Source organism: Carlito syrichta, unplaced genomic scaffold (genome assembly GCF_000164805.1).
Source record: "Carlito syrichta isolate Samal-C Ts95f unplaced genomic scaffold, Tarsius_syrichta-2.0.1 Scaffold303084, whole genome shotgun sequence".
NCBI lineage: Eukaryota > Metazoa > Chordata > Mammalia > Primates > Tarsiidae > Carlito > Carlito syrichta.
Genome location: NW_007247180.1, coordinates 203896 through 220979, shown reverse-complemented (window position 1 = coordinate 220979; position 17084 = coordinate 203896). Strand labels below are relative to the sequence as shown.

At 44.6% G+C, this 17084-nt stretch overlaps 1 protein-coding gene across 1 annotated transcript in view; it reads left to right on the top strand.

Annotated features, from left to right (window-relative positions):
* Positions 1-17084, top strand: part of ADRA1B (adrenoceptor alpha 1B) — a 53490-nt gene that overhangs the window by 35176 nt on the left and 1230 nt on the right. Inside the window, exon 2 of the mRNA XM_008057637.2 lies at positions 16926-17081. Within this exon, the coding sequence (XP_008055828.1) occupies positions 16926-17081 (156 nt within the window). The remainder of the gene's footprint in view (positions 1-16925; positions 17082-17084) is intronic.

Genomic DNA, 17084 nt, shown 5'->3' with positions numbered 1-17084 from the left:
CAGCCTCGACCTGCTGGGCTCCAGTGATCCTTCTGCCTCAGCCTTCCAAGTAGCCGGAATTACAGGCATGCGCTACCATGCCTGGCTGATCTTTTGATTTATTTAGAGATGAGGTCTCGCTGCCCAGGCGGGTCTCGAACCCACGGGCTCAGGCAATCCACTCACCTCAGCCTCCCAAAGGCGCAGGATTACAGGCTGAGCCACCGAGCCCGGCCTCACTTGAATTTAGAAGTTCAAGACCAGTCTAGGTAACATAGCAAGATCTCATCTCTACAAAAAATACAAAAATTAGCCAGGTGTGGTGGCTACCTGAGTCCCAGCTACTTGGGAGGTGAAAGGATTGCCTGAGCCCAGGAGGTCAAGGCTGTGGTGAGCAGGGATCAGGTCACTGCACTCTAGCCTGGGCAACAGCATGAGACCCCAACTCAAAAAAAAATTTTAAAAAAAGAAAGAAGGAAGAAAGGAAGGGAAAGAGAGGGAGGAAAGAAAGAAAGGAGGGAGAGAGGGAGAGAAGGAGGGAAAGAGGGAGGGAGGGAGGGAGGAAAGAAGGAAAGAAGGAAGGAAGGAAGGAAGGAAGGAAGGAAGGAAGGAAGGAAGGAAGGAAGGAAGGAAAAATGAAACCTATCTCACACCATCCCCATCCCAAATTCTCCCCTCCCCATCAGTCTTAACAAGGCTTATGCCAAAGCTGCCAGAAGAGAGAGCAGAAATGCTTGTCTCAAGAATGTGGAACCCCTAGAACAATCTGGGAGGGAAAGAGAGAGGACCAGAGATGGAGACGGCAAGGAGTGGGCCAGACAACACAGCATTAAGTAGTTCTCCTAAATGCTTGGTGTCTAAGTCTGTTTAGGCTGCTGTGACAAGGTGTCATAGGCCAGGCAGCTTATAAAAGGCAAATTTCTTTCTCACAATTCTGGAAGCAGAAGTATGAGATCAGGGTGCCAGCATGGTTGGGTTCTGGTGAGGGCTATCTTCCAGGTAGCAGATGGCCACCTTCTTGTTGTAGCCTGACAAGAAGGAAAGAGGGTTAGAGAGCTCTCTGGGACCTATTTTATAGGGGCACTAATCTCATTTTTGAAGGTTCTACCCTCATGATCTAATTGCCACTCAAAGGCCCCACCTCCTAATACCATCACATGGGGAATAGGGCTTCAGCACATGGGTTTTAGGAGGATACAAACATATAGTCCATCGCACTTGGTGTGGGTGATTTGTCTGTTGTGGAATCACTGCCTCAATATGGTATAAGCAGAGGACACCATCAAGGGAAATGGAGCCCAAGAGACAAGAGAGGCCAGATTGAACTTAGTCCCCTGCCCCACTCCAAGAATCCAGAGACTCTGAGAGAGGACTCAGAGCTCCCAGGGTTATAGAAAAGGGATATAGGAGGTCATCTCACCTTCCTTTCAAGGGACAGGAAGGCTCCCAGCTACATCTGGGCTACACGGACATAAACATTGCTAGGCAATGATATTGAACACATTCAGATGCTTTTTTCTGGATCTCTCAGAAAGCTTGTTGTGTAGCAACAGCAAGCCCACCCAGCTCAGTGTCCTATAGGACATCTCCGAGTTGAGCAATGAATTGTACTCCAGACACTTTCATCTGGAAGGTTTCCACAAGGAGCCTTGAGCTCTGAGAGAGGACAGGAATTTCAGGCTCACTTCACAGCATCCCTTGTAGACCAAGATGGAGAAGCAGGATAAAGCCCCACCTTGCTGGAATCTGGAAAGCAGTGCACCTTCGGCAGCAAAGACTGATCCTTTCATTACACAGTATTCATGGTGCCAGGCAACCTGCTTGGCTCTCAGGATAGAAAGAGGCAAGAGAGGGCCCTCGTGAAAAGACAAGACGCCCTAGAGACAGAACAAAGGGATGAGTCAGAAAGAGGAGGGCAGGCAAACCAGCCAGCAGCTGCTGAGAGACAGGGCGGAAGGGATCGCATGGAGCCTGAAGGCCTACACGGCCCAGTCTCCACGTTTTACCGTCTGATTCCCCAGTGCTGGAAATGGTCTCTGCTCTCTCTCAGAGCCCTCCATCCAAAAACACACTGGCCTCCCAGCGAGCCGGCAGGTTCTCTTGCTATCGCGGAAGGAAGCACCTGGGGTTGTACAAGCCTGTTTGTCCATCCTCTCCTTCCTCCTCTCAAAGAAACTCTGGCTGGAGGCGTGGTTGTACCTTTTCCCTAAATTCCCATTCCACCTCTAAAGGGCAAGGGTGAGAGGCTTAGAGTCAGAGAAAGAAGGGGCCCCCGACAGCTAATGCAATCCCCTTGTTTGGTACATGGAGAGCTGGAGCCCAGAAAGACAACGGCTGCCAGCTACTAGTCCTTGCCGGCCCTTTTCCCCTTCCTGTAGTTTCAACCTTTGTCCCTCCCTCAATCCCAGTATCTCTCTCTCTAACCTTCCTCTCTTGCATCTTCCTCTCTCCTTCCATTCTCTTTTCTTCCTCTCTCTCTCACTCCCTCTCTCCTTACTCTCCTCTCTCTCTCCCCTTCCCCTCTCTCTTCTTCCTCTTTCTCTCCCTCCTTCCTCTCTCCCTCTTTGCCTCTTCTTCTCACTCCTTCCATTCTCTTTCCATCCTCTCTCTCTCTCCTTACTCTCTCTCCTTCTCTACCTCCTTCCTCTCCTTCTTTCTCCTTCTGCTCTCTCACTCTTTCCCTCTCTCTCTCACTCTTTCTTTTCTCTCTTCTTCCTCTCTCCCTCTTTTCTCTCTCCTTCCATTCTCTTTCCTTTCTCTCTCTTTTCTTCTCTATCTTTCCTTCTATTCTTCCTCTCCTTCTCTCTCCCCTTCTCTCTACTTCCTCTCTCTTTCCTTCTGCTCTGTCTCTCTGCCCTCTCTCTCTCTCACTTTCTCCTTTCTCTCTCCTCCACCTCTCTCTCTCTCTCTCTCTCTCTCTCTTCCTTAATACAAAAGCAGTATTTGTTTGTTCATCACAAAAAGAATTTTAAATACAAAGTGAAAATTTTCCCGTAAACCCATCTTCCATAAATAACCACTACGGACAGTTTGGTATATATTCACCTTTTTCTCCCCCTCTGTAAATATGCTAAAACACAAATACAGAGGTCTTTTTTTTTTTTTTTTAGAAATAACATCACACTAAGCAGTCTCTCCTGAAATTTGCTTTTCTATGCCTAATTCTTTCATAGACATAATTGACATCATTCCATTGTCAGCTTAGCTTACCATTTTAAGAGATGAATGGTTTTTTTTTTTCATTGTGTGACTGCCCCATGGTTTATTTCACAGTCCCCTATTATTGGAAATTTAAATGATTTCCTATTGGGGGAACAATACTGCAGTTTCTTATACTTTCATCTTTGCTTCCTTTCAACAATACTTCTGTAGGATAAATTTCTGAATGTCAAATACTTAGATCAAAAGCCATGCTCATTTTAATTTTATTAGAGAATGGCAATTTTCCAGCCAAAATTTATGTCTCCACCCAGATCATATGACAATGTCTGCTTTCTCACATCCTTGCCAAATCAAGCAGAAAAACTTTTAAAAATATCTTCCAAATTAATAGAACTAAAATATTTTTCTGCTTTTTAATTTGCATTATTTATTTGGTAAGGCATTACTTATTTGATACAGACATTCTATATTTTGCATTAATACTTATTCTTGTTATTTGCTTTGTTTTCTATTGAGTTGTTTTTCTCTTATTGATTTGAAAGGGAGCTTTGTGTATTAGAAACATTATTCCTCTTACTTTCATTTGAATTACAAATATTTATCTCATTTCATCTTTTACCTTGTTTTTGAAGCTTGCAGCCTTATAGAAATGTCTAGACAAATTCACCGATACATTTCTTCACAGGTCCTGAACTTCATTTGTGCTTTAAAAAAGTATTTCCTATTTCAATATTATATTTTCTAATATTTTAATAATTTTTACATTTAAAATATTGGATCTAAGTTTATTTTGATGTAAGAAACAAAGTAGGGGGTCCAGTCTTATTTCTTTCTAAATAGTTATCATGTTGTTCCAACACTACTCAAGACGAATCTATTTTTTTCCCCATGAGCATTGAAATGACATAAAATCTCATGGCTATTTGGTTCTCGTTCTAAACTTACATAATCTCATTGATATTTCTATGTTTTCCTTCCTGTCCTAGCATTGTTTTGCTTTTGTTTTTGTTTGTGAATTGGAGTCTCGCTCTGACGCCCAGGCTGGAGTGCAGTGGCATGCTTACAGCCATCCCAGTGTCAACCTGCTGGGCTCCGACGATCCTTCCACTTCAACCTTCCAAGTAGCCAAAACTACAGGTGCATGCTACCATGTCCGGCTAATTTTTTTTATTTATTGTAGAGACGAGGTCTCATCAAGTTGCCTGGGCTGGTCTTGAACCCACGGGCTCAGGCAATCCACTCGCCACAGCCTCCCAAAGTGCTGGAGTTACAGACTGAGCCAGCATTGTTTTAATTATTATGATTGTATGATAGGTCTTAATATCTACAGGGGTGAGTTGACCCATTTCCTCATACCCATCCCCCATCATTATTCTCTCTTTATTTCAGTTGACCTGGATATTTTTCTCATGGCTATTCTTTCAAGTTCCATATTCTTCTATATATTTGATGTTGAATCATTTACTTCTACACACACACATACCTACACACACACACACACACACACACACACACACACACACACACTGCACACATCTGCTTAATGAGATTATTTTTGAATTTTCAGATTAATTGGGGGCAAACTGAACGTATCTTGGATAGGGACTTCCTATACAAAAGCAAGCTATGTCACTCCATTTATAGATGTCTTTTTTATGACCCTTTATAAAGTTTTATAGATTCTTCATGATAAGTTCCACCAATGCTCAGCTTCTAAACGTATTCTGCAGGGAAACTGCTATTTCCATTGAGGTCAAATCATGGAACAAACTCGGTTTGGCATTGATGGTGGACTCAAGTGCAAAAACCATTTCATCCCATCTGCTTTCTGCTCTGGGCCTGTGCCAGGAGGTAGCTCCCTACTAGAAGTTGGAATGGGTTGATCAATTAATCAGTGGGTAATTGGTGGGCACTGACCGCACACCCAGTCCTGTGCTAGAAGTATAAGACACTCACCCCATCTTCAAGGAGCTTTTACAATGCCTGAAGAGACAAGAGACAATCCTTTAACAATGGCATTTTATACTAACCCAGGTACTATGGCCTCTGTTTTATGGGAAATAAAGAAGGGGTCTGGAGCAGTCAGGGAGGCCTTCAGGGAGGAGATGGGAACTGAGCTGGGTGTTGGCACATGGTTACTATTTAGATAAGTAAGGAAGAGGAAGGAATCAAAATACAAGCAGAGGAATCAGTCAACAACTACTTACTCAGCACCTGCTAAGACCCCCATGCTGGATTAGGCACATGAAAAGGAGGGTGTGTGCTCAGAAAGTATTTTTACACATTCACCATAAGCCAGGTTCTGTGTTGGGTGCTAGAGAAACCAAGACACGTAAGATTGATCAAGGTGAGTGTGAGCAAGGAAGACAGATCCTTCAATAAATAAGTTCAACAGCCATTATGGCAGAAATCTGTGGCGAGGAGAGCAGAGACTCTTCATTGAGGGACAGTACCTTCCAGATATGCAGGGAAGGGGTTCAGCAGGCCTGTGAGTCCCCAGAATCACATGGTGCTACATTAGCTGCTACACCAGTATTGTCAGCTTAAGAATCACTTGGGTAGAGTGACACAAAATGCTTGACTTCTAAACACTTGCATTTTAACAGCCAGATAAAATATATGTAAATATATCAGTAAAAAAAAACTATTTAAAAACAATTCTAACCTTCCTGATTTATACATGTTCCTTTCCCATCCCAAAAGTGTTCTCAGAGTCTAGAGACAACATTGAATATTATGGCAATGACTTTGTGGCCAGGTAGATTTGGGTTTGAATTCTAATGCTACAACTTATAGCTGTGTCACATCGGGTGAGTTCCATATACTCTAAGCTTTGATTTTCACGTTTGTACATTGAGAATTAAAGAACTCACCCCTCCTTCCCATTGTGAAGATAAAATTAGGTAAAGTGTGCCAGCCACCTAATCTTAGCAGGTCTTCACAGACTGTTCATTCTTTCCTTTTGCTGTCACACTTCAGAGAAAAGTGGTTCTGGGAAGAAGGAGTTTGAGCCAGGCCTGGACAGGATGGAGAAGAGGAGGAGGGGAGAGGAACAGTCATCTCAGACAAATAGACAGTGTGAATAAAGGGAAGCAGGCCAGAAACGTCAACACATGTTGCAAAGCATCAATCCATTGCAGCCAAGTTGAACGGTCTTAAATTCCAGCCCAAGCGGTTGAACTTTATCCTATAAACTATAGGGGCCACTGGAGAATTGGGGGTAAGAGTCAATTCCATGTGAGGTGGCTTTCAGCCCAGCCTTTGCTCACCCATGAGTTCCAAGATACAAAGGAAAACAATTTTTAAAAATAAAATTGTAATAGGGGCAAAGGCAATACTTCTCACCTCAGGATCTTTTTAAAAAGGAAATTCTAGCCGGGCTCAGTGGCTCAGCCTATAATCCCACACTTTGGGAGGCTGAGATGAGTGGATTGCCTGAGCCTGTGGGTTCAAGACCCGCCTGGGCAACTTGGTGAGACCTCATCTCTACAATAAATTTAAAAAATCAGCCGGGCATGGTAGCGCGTGCCTGTAATTCCGGCTACTCGAAAGGCTGAGGCGGAAGGATCGCCGGAGCCCAGCAGGTGAGGCTGCGGTGGCTGGGAGCGGCCACTGCACTCCAGTCTGGGCAACAGAGTGAGACTCCAACTAAAAAAAAAAATAAAATAAAACAAAAAGCAAATTCTGAGGTGGACTCAGTGGTATGCACCTATAGTCCAGCTACTCAGGAGGCTGAGACAGGAGGATCACTTGAGCCCAGGAGTTCAAGACCAACTTGGCAACTAGCAAAATCCCATCTCAAACAAACAAAAAAAGATTCTGATGCGCTGAATTAGAGATTCTGCATTTCTAGCAAGAACCCAAGAGCTACTTATCCACGAACCTCACTTAGCATATCCAAGGGCTAACATATTTCAGTTTTATTATTTTGATCACTATTATTCATGTAACATGGATTGGCTGAATGCTTGTCACATGTCAGGCACTGTGCTAGGCTTTGGGCAGAGAGAGAAGGATCAGACATGAACCCTATTTTCTAGACGTTCACAGTCTAATCAGAGATGAGGCATAGACCTAAGCAACTGTAAACCAAGGTCGAAAGGGATAAATGCCACATTTCAAGTTCAGAAAAAGTGCTTTGACAATTCAGCAGAGAAATTATTCCTGTTAAGGGAGAGACTGACTAGTGTTCAAGGAAATGAATAAATGCTCCTTTTATCATCATTAAACAATGAGTAAGAGCCCAGGCTTCAGAGATAGATTTTTAATCCTAGCCCACCACTAAGAAGGCATGTAACCTTGTTAACCTCTTAAGCCTCAGTTTCCTCATCTGTATAGTAAAACACATAGTAGCAAGGCTTCCAGAAGGATTAAATTAGAGGATGTTTGTAAACATAGTAGCGAATAACTGGTTTGGGAACCAGTTATTGTAAAAGGTGGTTCTAGTAACTATCACTGTTTTCAGCATTTGCTTTTAAACTTAGCATGGCTCTATTGGCCCCAAAGCCACTGTATTTGTTGGACACATTTATGATCTTATTCCACGGTTAAGAGGCAAATGAAAATGGAAAAACCTCGAAGGGAATTTTCAAATCCAAGGAAACCTTTTACAAAGCTGGTGCTGAAAGAATTAGCAAGTATTCTGTTTTTTTCTAGTTTTTATTGGGCCAGACTGCTTCAGCTGGGGAAACTTGGTTTGGCTGAAGATGTAGCCAAATGCTTCTAATAAGAGCCACGTTTAAAAGGAGTTCCACTCCATTTACAAGCTGACCAAAATGGTTTTGCTACCCACTGGCTCCCCTGAGGTTATCGACTTGATGTTTACTGTGAAGTCAATCAAATCAAATGTATAATCCCAGAGTCCCAGAATGTCAGGGCCTAGAGGGATGTTAGGGCCCACAGATGAGCACAGTAGCTCATGCCTGTAATCCCAGAGCTTTGGAAGGCTGAGGCGAGAGGATTACTTGAGGCTAGGAATTCAAGACCAGTTCAGGCAAGACCTTGTCTCTACAAAAAATTAGCTGTGTGTGGTCTTACATGCCTGTAGTCCTAACTACTTGGGAGGCTGAAGCAGGAGGATCGCAGGAGCCCAGGGGGTAAAGGCTTCAGTGAGCTATGATCACACCACTGTATCCCAGCCTGGGCATCAGAGTGAGACACCATATTATTAATAAATAAATGAGCCAGGTGCGGTGCAGAAAGAAACAACTCAGCCCAGTGCTGGCATTTTGTGGGCCAGATAAAAGACGCTTTGGGTCCCCGAGCCTTGCTGCAGTCTCCAAGCCTATTCATTGGTCCATTCCTTCAGCCAATATTGAGTGAAGGCCCATAGAGGTAGGGGTATGTAAACAATAAAAAGATTCCCCCATTTAAGCCCCACAGTAAGGAGATAAGGTGGGGGCAGGGAATAGGCACCTTGGGAACTAACGAGAGGGCTGTGGGCTTAACAACAAAAGAATCCATTTCAAGCCTCTCTTCCTCTCACCTGTGGGAGACCCTGGTCTGTTGCGGCTGTCTCTCTGGGTCTCTGTTTCTTCATCTGCCAAATGGGCATAACCCCACTCTGTTCACAGAACTGTTGTGGGAATTAACTGAAATAGGACCTAAGAGAGTTGGCTGCACAAAGTGGGGACCCAGTAAGCACAGCATCTTTTGGCTTGTTTGGTTTTTAGCTTTCAAATAATAGTCATTGGATTTTTCCCAGTTACAGAAGCAATTCATGTTTATGGAGAAAATTTGGAAAACACCGAAAAGCACAGAGAAGGAAAATCCGCCCATAATTCTTCCACTCAAGGATTATCCCAGACGATGTTCCAGTGTCTATTGTTCTGTCCTTTATACTCATAAGCGTGAACGTTTTGTTTTCCTGTGAATTGTGTTGCTGATGATTAACAGCCTCTGTTAGCAGCTGCCTGGCTTCAGATTCTAACTCTATTACCCACTAGCCCTGTGGCCTCGGGCAACTCCCCTGTCCAATCTGAATGTCTCTTCCCCCTGAATGTAATAAGCGTGGCCCCAGGCCCGTGCATGCAGGCTGGACACAGTCACTACTAAGGTGCGGGGTAGACAGCAGTGTGAATGGTGCCCCCTAGAGCTGGGCAGGGCACAGTCATAAGACGCTGAAGGTCAAGTAACCCATGAGCCGTGGTTAAGCCTTGGGCCCAGTGCCTGCCATAGAGTAAGCGCTTGTTAAGTAGTAGGCTATCATTCTAAAATCACGCCCTGTGATTTTGAGGACTGGAGGTTCACAGAGGGTTGAGACCGTCCCTATTCATTGTTTACTGTTCGGATTTGTTGAACAGTACACACCCTTAAGGGTGACCTGCTGGGACCACCGGCTGGGTTTCGCCCTGTGTAGATTCTGCCCTGCCTTAGCCTTTGGTCCTGCACTTCTCAATCCCTCTAAGTCGCCCTTGAACTCTCAAAGCCCAAATGACTGGTGGACTCACGGCAACATCTGTTCCTTGCTTTATCCCCCCTACTGTCCCCGACCCACCCCACCCTCAGAAAAAAAGGGGGCAAAATAATAGAAACGCCTCTTCAAAAGCTTTCAACCCCACTAAGCCATTTCAAAAGTGATGTCTTGGACAAGCTCAGTGACCCACGTCTGTAATCCCAGCACTTTGGGAGGCCAAGGTAGGAAGATTGCTTGAGGCCAGGAGTTTGAGACCAACCCCGGCAACATAGCAAGACTTCATCTCTAACCGCCCCCCAAAATTAAATTAAATTAACTGGGTGTGGTGGCATACATCAGTAGTCTCAGCTATTCAGCAGGCTGAGGTGGGAGGATCACCTGAGCCCAGGAGCTCAAGGCTTTGGTGATCTATGATCTCACTCAGAGTGAGACCCTGTCACTGATAAGTGTTGTCCCATTTCATCTGCTTAACAAGGCTAAGCAAGAGGCTTCCAGGCGGCATCAGAGTAAGACCATGGGGCCTCCCTTATGTGTTTTCTCAGGGCTGCATCTATACTATTGCATCTATTATTTTCTTTTCACTTATTTTTCTCTGCCATGATGTTTTATTTCTAGCAAATGGTGCAGGTTTTAAAATAGTGATAGAATATCATCCCAGCACTTTGAGAGGCCAAGGCAGGAGGATCCCTTGAGCCCAGGAGTTTGAGAACAACCTAGTCAACATAGCAAGAACTCATCCCTACAAAAACAGTTTTAGAATTAAAAAAAAAAAAAAATTAGGTAGCGTGGTGGCTAGTGCCTGTAGTCCCAGCTACTTGGGAGGCTGAGGCAGAAGAATCACCTGAGCCCTTGAGGCCGAGGCTGCGATGAGCCATGATTGTGCCATGGTACTCCAGTTTGAGCAACAGAGTAAGACACTGATTCCAAATAAATACATAAAAAATACACTAAAAAAGTGATAGAAGTCTTCCTTCAAAAGAAGTTAGTTTAGATACCATAAGTTAATTGACTCAAAGGATCATGTTAAGGAAAGGAAATGGTAACCCCTGTGGCAAAGTGAAGGTGCTTAAAAAGCCCTAGACTCCAGATGGGTGAGTCTTAACCCTTTGAGGGTTAGTGTCCCCTTTGAGGTTACTACCCAGTGGTTCCTCGTGTGCAAATTTATTCTCCAGAAACACTCAAACATGCAAAAAGTGAAATGCAGGAGGCTTTTCATCATTGCAGTCCGTAACAACCAAAAGTTGGCAATCACTTACTTGACTATCATTAGAGAAGGCGTTAACTAAACTCCTATATATTCAGACAGTGGGATTCAATGCAGCTCTCGGGGGATGGGAGAGGGGGAAGCTGCACCATATGCCCAGACATGGGGAACTAGCTTATACATAGTCTAAGCAAAGAGAGCCATCTGGGGAAAGCTGTGTGGGGTATGATTCCATTTTTTAAAAAATCTAGAAGGGTTAAAAACAAAACGGTTAACTCTGGCTCTTCTGCTTGAATGGAGAAAGAAGTTTCATCCTATACTTAATAGTCTGCAATATGTAAATTTTTAATTCAGCACATATCACTTTTATAATAAAAACATACAAATCTAGAGGGGGAAAGAAAAGAAATGAAGATATGGTTCCTGCCCAGAAGGAATCATGTTCAAGCAAACACAATAGGAGCTGCTTGGACGAGTCCTGTGGGTGCCAAGAAGGTGCTCTGAGTTGGGTGGGGTCAGCAGAGCAGAGTTCCTGCAGAAGGATGCCTGGGCCGGAATATAAAGTATATTTGGAAAATGTCCACCATTTATTATTATTTTCAAGGTACCAGACTCTGTGTCGAGTATTTTACGTGGATATTTTCATGGGTTCACAAGAACTCTCTGAAACAGATATTCTCCCCATTTTACAGATGAGAAAATAGCAGCTAAGAGGACTGATTTACTCTTTTTTTAAAGTCAAACAGTCAAAACCTAAGGAAGGAACTCAATACGGGTCTGTGTCATCCCAAACCCTGGGATCCATCCCACTCGACCACACTGCCTAAATCAACCAAGGGCCAAAAAATGGCCTTCTTTGTAGAAGAATAAACAGTCTAAGGAACCCAAATCCAAACTGTGGCTGTAAACACTCACGAAAAAGTTGGCCTCACCTCTTTATATGTGGCTGAACAATCCTTAGAGCTATGGTCTTACAGAGTAGCTTGGAAGAAAATTAGCCAAGCGAGGTGGCTCATGCCTCTAATCCTAGCACTCTGCGAGGCCAAGGCAGGAGAACTGCTTGAGGCTGGGAGTTCAAGATCAGCCTGGGCAAAAAAGCAAGACCTCCATATCTACTCCCTCACAAAAAGGGTTTGGCAGTGAGCATGACATGAGCATGCTCACTATAGTCTCAGCTACTCAAGAGGCTGAGGCAGGAGGCTCGCTTGAGCCCAGGAATTTGAGGCTGCAGTGAGCTATGCTTACGCCACTGCACTCCAACCTGGGCAACAGAATGACACCCTGCCTCCAAATAAATAAATAAGCTAATGGTGTAAAGAGTTCAGCACAGAGCCTGGATAGCACACATGCGATATAACAGTGCTATGGTGGACATTAGCTATTAGCATCCTTGTCATTTGTGTATCCTTTAAAAGAACTGCTCTCTCGGGCCGCATGCCCGTTAATCCACTTACTATCTCACTACCATCTTCAGCAGGGTTGGCACCAAGAAAAGCGACAAGTGTGTCCTCAACAAACACGCTGTCCTGCTCTAAAGTCTCTCTGCTTTTGGCCCCACGACTTTACCCTGGGCCCCACATGTTCTCATGCAAGGCAATGTGCCACCTGTACACACACTCATCAGCGTGTACCCTCCCCCAGGTCACGCACAAGGCTTCCAAGCTTTACCTCCTTCTCTCCATGTCTCCAAATTTTTACTCTCCACTTTCCCATCTTGTCAAGACCAGTTTCCTACGCTCTTTAGGTTCAGTGACAGAAACAAGCCCATCTTGTGGACAGAGACATCTCACCTCCGTCATGGGATACAAGGTGTTCATGCACCCTCGTTGCATTTCAGCTGAATTTTTTTTGCACATTTTTTTTTTTCTGAATCCAATAAAGTATCTCCATTGGTGGAACGCAAACCTAGTGGTGTGGGCGTTGTCACAAATCAGACCACAAGATGGCACCCTCACCAGCCTCACCTAGAGCAAGCCTAGAATATTTTCAGAACATTTTGTACCTTCAAACACAACTCTAACCGGGTCACACAGTCTATGGTATATCAATTTTCATGTTCCTGTTTTATCTTCTGTATCAGATAAGGAGCTTCCTGAGGGCCCGGTTTGTGGGATCATCTTTGAATCAATTTGTTGAATGAACAGTGAACACTCCTAGACTATCTGAAAGGAGAGGCTTTAGCAATTGCAAAGTCCAACCATCTTACAGATGGAGAAATTGAGGCACAAAGAGAGTGGCTGAAAATCCCCGAAGTGGTAGCAAAGATGCCACAGCCTTCTCCCACATTTGCCCTGAGGTTAGTAGTCAGGGTTGGCACTGACATCCAGGTAAGGATAACCCTCTTTCCATGTTTAAACCCCTGACTGGCTTGGTCCTGCACCAGGAGCCCAGCCACCTTCCCGCAGTGGCCACCCCTGGGTTGCCAAGCAGAGAAGTAGGAGTCAGGCCCCCTGTAACAAGAGGCTAGACCTCAGATAAGCAAGAAGGTGAAGTGCCACAGGAGGAAACCCCAGGGCAACTGGAATCTAAGACTGGCATTCTGCTACTACTTCGGGTATTTTCAGTCACTCCCTCTGAGCCTCAGTTTCTCCATCTGCAAAATGGTTGGACTTCACAGGCCCTCAAGAAGCTCCCTATCTGACAGAGGAGATAAAACAGAAACGAGAAAATTGATATACCATGGACTGTGTGGCCCAGTTAGGGTCATGTTTGAAGGTACAAAATGTTGTGAAAAGCCATTTTTAAAAATGATTTCTGTTATGGGGTTTTTTGTTTTTGTTGCATTTTGTTTTGTACAGACAGGGTCTCACTACGCTGCCTACACTGATCTCAAACCCCTGGGCTCAAGCAATCCTCTTGCCTCAGCCTTCCAAAGTGCTGGGGTTACAGTTGTGAGCCACCACACTCAGCCCAAAATGTTTAAATATGTACATAGAAAAAAATCTGAAAGTGCATGCACCACAAAATATGATATTTTGACATTGTAGAGTTATGTATGCTTTTAAAATATTTTTGCTTTTTTATATTTTTCCACAAAGAGTGGTATCAATAGCATCTTTTAAAAAAAAAAAACATTTTGTATTCAAATAGAATTTGTTTAAATCCCAGCTATATTACAAATATGCTATGTGGCCTGAGGCAAGACACTTAACCTCTCCGAGTTTCAGCTGCCCTATATCTAAAGTGAAAATTGTTTTTAATTTAATATTGCCCTAAAATGGTTTTGGATCTCAAATTCAGAGGAGGCAGTTAGTCGCGTTTCTTGATTCATAACGACTCATCATCAGTCTATGCCAGACCTCTCTCTTACTGATTTGTTACATTCTCATTCCCATTCCTCACCCCTATTTCCCTCTGTCTCCAACTCCCTAGGCAAACATTCTGTGTTTAATATGGTTTTTTAATTTGAAACTGTTTTTGCAAAATGCATGCAGTTTGGTGAGTTACTTAAATTGTGTAATGTCATAAATCTCATTCTATTTCCTGCTTTTTTCACAAAGAACAATGTATTTAAGATCTTTACATTCTGGGTCAGGCATGGTGGCTCATGCTTGTAATCCCATCACTTTGAGAGGCTGAAGTAGGATTGCCTGAGGCCAGAATTCAAGACCAGCCTGGGCAATATAAGCAAGACCTCGACTCTACAAAAAATTTAAAAATTAGCCAAGTGTGGTGGCATGCCTGTACTTCAGCCTAGGCAACAGAACAAGATCCTGTTTCTTAAAAAAAGAAAGAGTGGCCGGGCTCGGTGGCTCAGCCTGTAATCCCGCACTTTGGGAGGCCGAGGTGAGTGAATTGCCTGAGCCCGCGGGTTCAAGATCTGCCTAGGTAACTTGGCGAGACCTCATCTCTACAATAAATCAAAAAAATTAGCCGGGTGTGGTAGCACGCACCTGTAGTCCCAGTTACTTGGAAAGCTAAGGCAGAAGTATCGCCGGAGCCCAGGAGGTCGAGGCTGCAGTGGCTGGGAGTGTGCCACTGCACTCCAGTCTGGACGACAGAGTGAGACTCCAACTCAAAAAAAGAAAAGAAAAGAAAAGAAAAGAGCTCTCCATTTTGCTATATGGACATGTCCTTCTGTGCCTCTAAGTACTGCCTAATCTCCAAGTATGTGTCTACCTTATTCTGTTTTTCCCAGGGAGAGACACCCAGGTTTTCTCCAACTCCCTGTCACCACAGACAATACTGCCGTGAGTATCCTCATGTCCCCTTAGAAACCCTGTGAAAATTTTTTGAGATTTGTGCCCTGGAGCAGAATGGCTGGATCACAAGGTGTGTGTAGACTTAATTAGACCAAGTGTGCCAGAATCTTCACCAGAACATCTGCACAGCTTGTGCCCCACGCAAGCCACACACAAGGCTCTCCATGTTCCCATACTCTTACCTACACTTAGAACTGTGCAGCTTCCTAATTTTTGTCAGCCTATCAGATATGTTGTATCGCTGTGGTTTTCATTTTATTTGACTGCCTAATATTTTGGACATCTCATATGCTCATCAGCCCTTGGGTTTCCTGTTGTGTAAATTGCCTGTTCATTTTCTTTGCCCATGTTTATACTGGGAACACTCTTTTTCTTACTGATTTGCAGGAGTTCCTTACATATTCTAAATATCAATCCCTTGACTGTTTTGGACATTGTCAATAACTTCTTCCATTCTTGCCTCATGATTTATCCCTCTGAAGTGTTAAGTAAGTTGGCTTTTTTTTTTTTTTTCCTGATGATCTGTCTAGGGTTGTGAGTGGGGTGGCTTTTTTTTTTACCTTTAAAGTTTTACCCTAGCCAGGCTCAGTGGCTCAGCCTGTAATCCCAGAGCTTTGGGAGGCTGAGGAGAGTGGATTGCCTGAACCTGCGGGTTCGAGACCCGCCTGGGCAACTTGGCGAGACTTCATCTATACAATAAATTTTTTAAAAATTAGCCGGGCGTGGTAGTGCGTGCCTGTAGTTCCGGCTACTTGGAAGTTGAGGTGGAAGGATCACCGGTGCCCAACAGGTCAAGGATGTGGTGGCTGGGAGCATGCCACTGCACTCCAGTCTGGGCAACAGAATGAGACTCCAACTCAAAAAAAAAAAAAAAGTTTTACCCTTCACACTTGGGTCTTTAATAAATCTTCTTGCCACAGAAATAAATCAGCATCTATGTCATGGCATTTTGTAACTAAACTAATATAGGTAAAGCGCCTAGCACATCACCAGTCCCAAAAGAGGTGCAATTGGGGGTGATTAGTGTATCACTTGGGTTGAATATGGCACTTGCTGCCTGAGGAAATCTATAGATATAGGAGCTTAAAGGCTATTTAGCTAAATCAGGGACGGCTTCATGGACAAAGGAGAAGTTACTGAGGTTAACGCTAAAAACGAATGTAGGATTCATTCATTTTGAAATGGAAAGGCAAGGCAGAGCTTGGTGGTACAGGCCTGTCATCCCAGCAATCACTGGAGTCCGGGAGTTCAAGACTAGCCTGGGCAATATAGCAAGACCTTGTCTCTACGAAATTTTAAAAGTTAACTAGGGGTGGTGGCGTGCATCTGTAGTCCCTGCTACTCAGGAGGCCAAGGCAGGAGGATCCCTTGAGCCCAGTTTGAGGCTGCAGTGAGTTGTAGTTGTGCCACTACACCACAACCTGGGCAACACAGCAAGACTTTGTCTCTAAAAATAAAATTAAAAACTTTTAAAAAATAAACGGAGCCCGGCACAGTGGTTCACACCTGTGATCCCAGCACTTTGGAGGATTGCTTGAGGCCAGGAGTTGGAGACCAGCCTGGGCAACATAGCAAGATCTCTTCTCTACAAGAAAAAAAAAAAGCTGTTTTTGCTTGTTTTTTTAATTAGCCAGGTGTAGTGGCGCAGGTCTGTAGTCCCAGCTACCGGGGAGGCTGAGACAGGATAGCCTGAGTCCAGGAAGTCGAGTCTGTGGCAAGTTGTGAGTGTGCCACTGCACTCCCGCCTGGGCGACAGAGCGAGACCCTGACTCAATCCATGCATATATACAAACATAAACGGAAAGGCGAGTGTTCCAGGCAGAGGAACTGGCCTGGGCAAGCCCGGTGGCAGGAATGCGGCCGGTGGGCAACGTTTTCAGGGAGCTTACGGAGGCGAGAGAGCTCGGCAACTCACGAACTGCTGTCTGTCTTTCTGCCCGTGCCCACCCCCTCCCCACTGCAGGCTCCCTGTTCTCCACCCTGAAGCCCCCCGACGCCGTGTTCAAGGTGGTGTTCTGGCTGGGCTACTTCAACAGCTGCCTCAACCCCATCATCTACCCGTGCTCCAGCAAGGAGTTCAAGCGCGCCTTCGTGCGCATCCTCGGGTGCCAGTGCCGCGGCC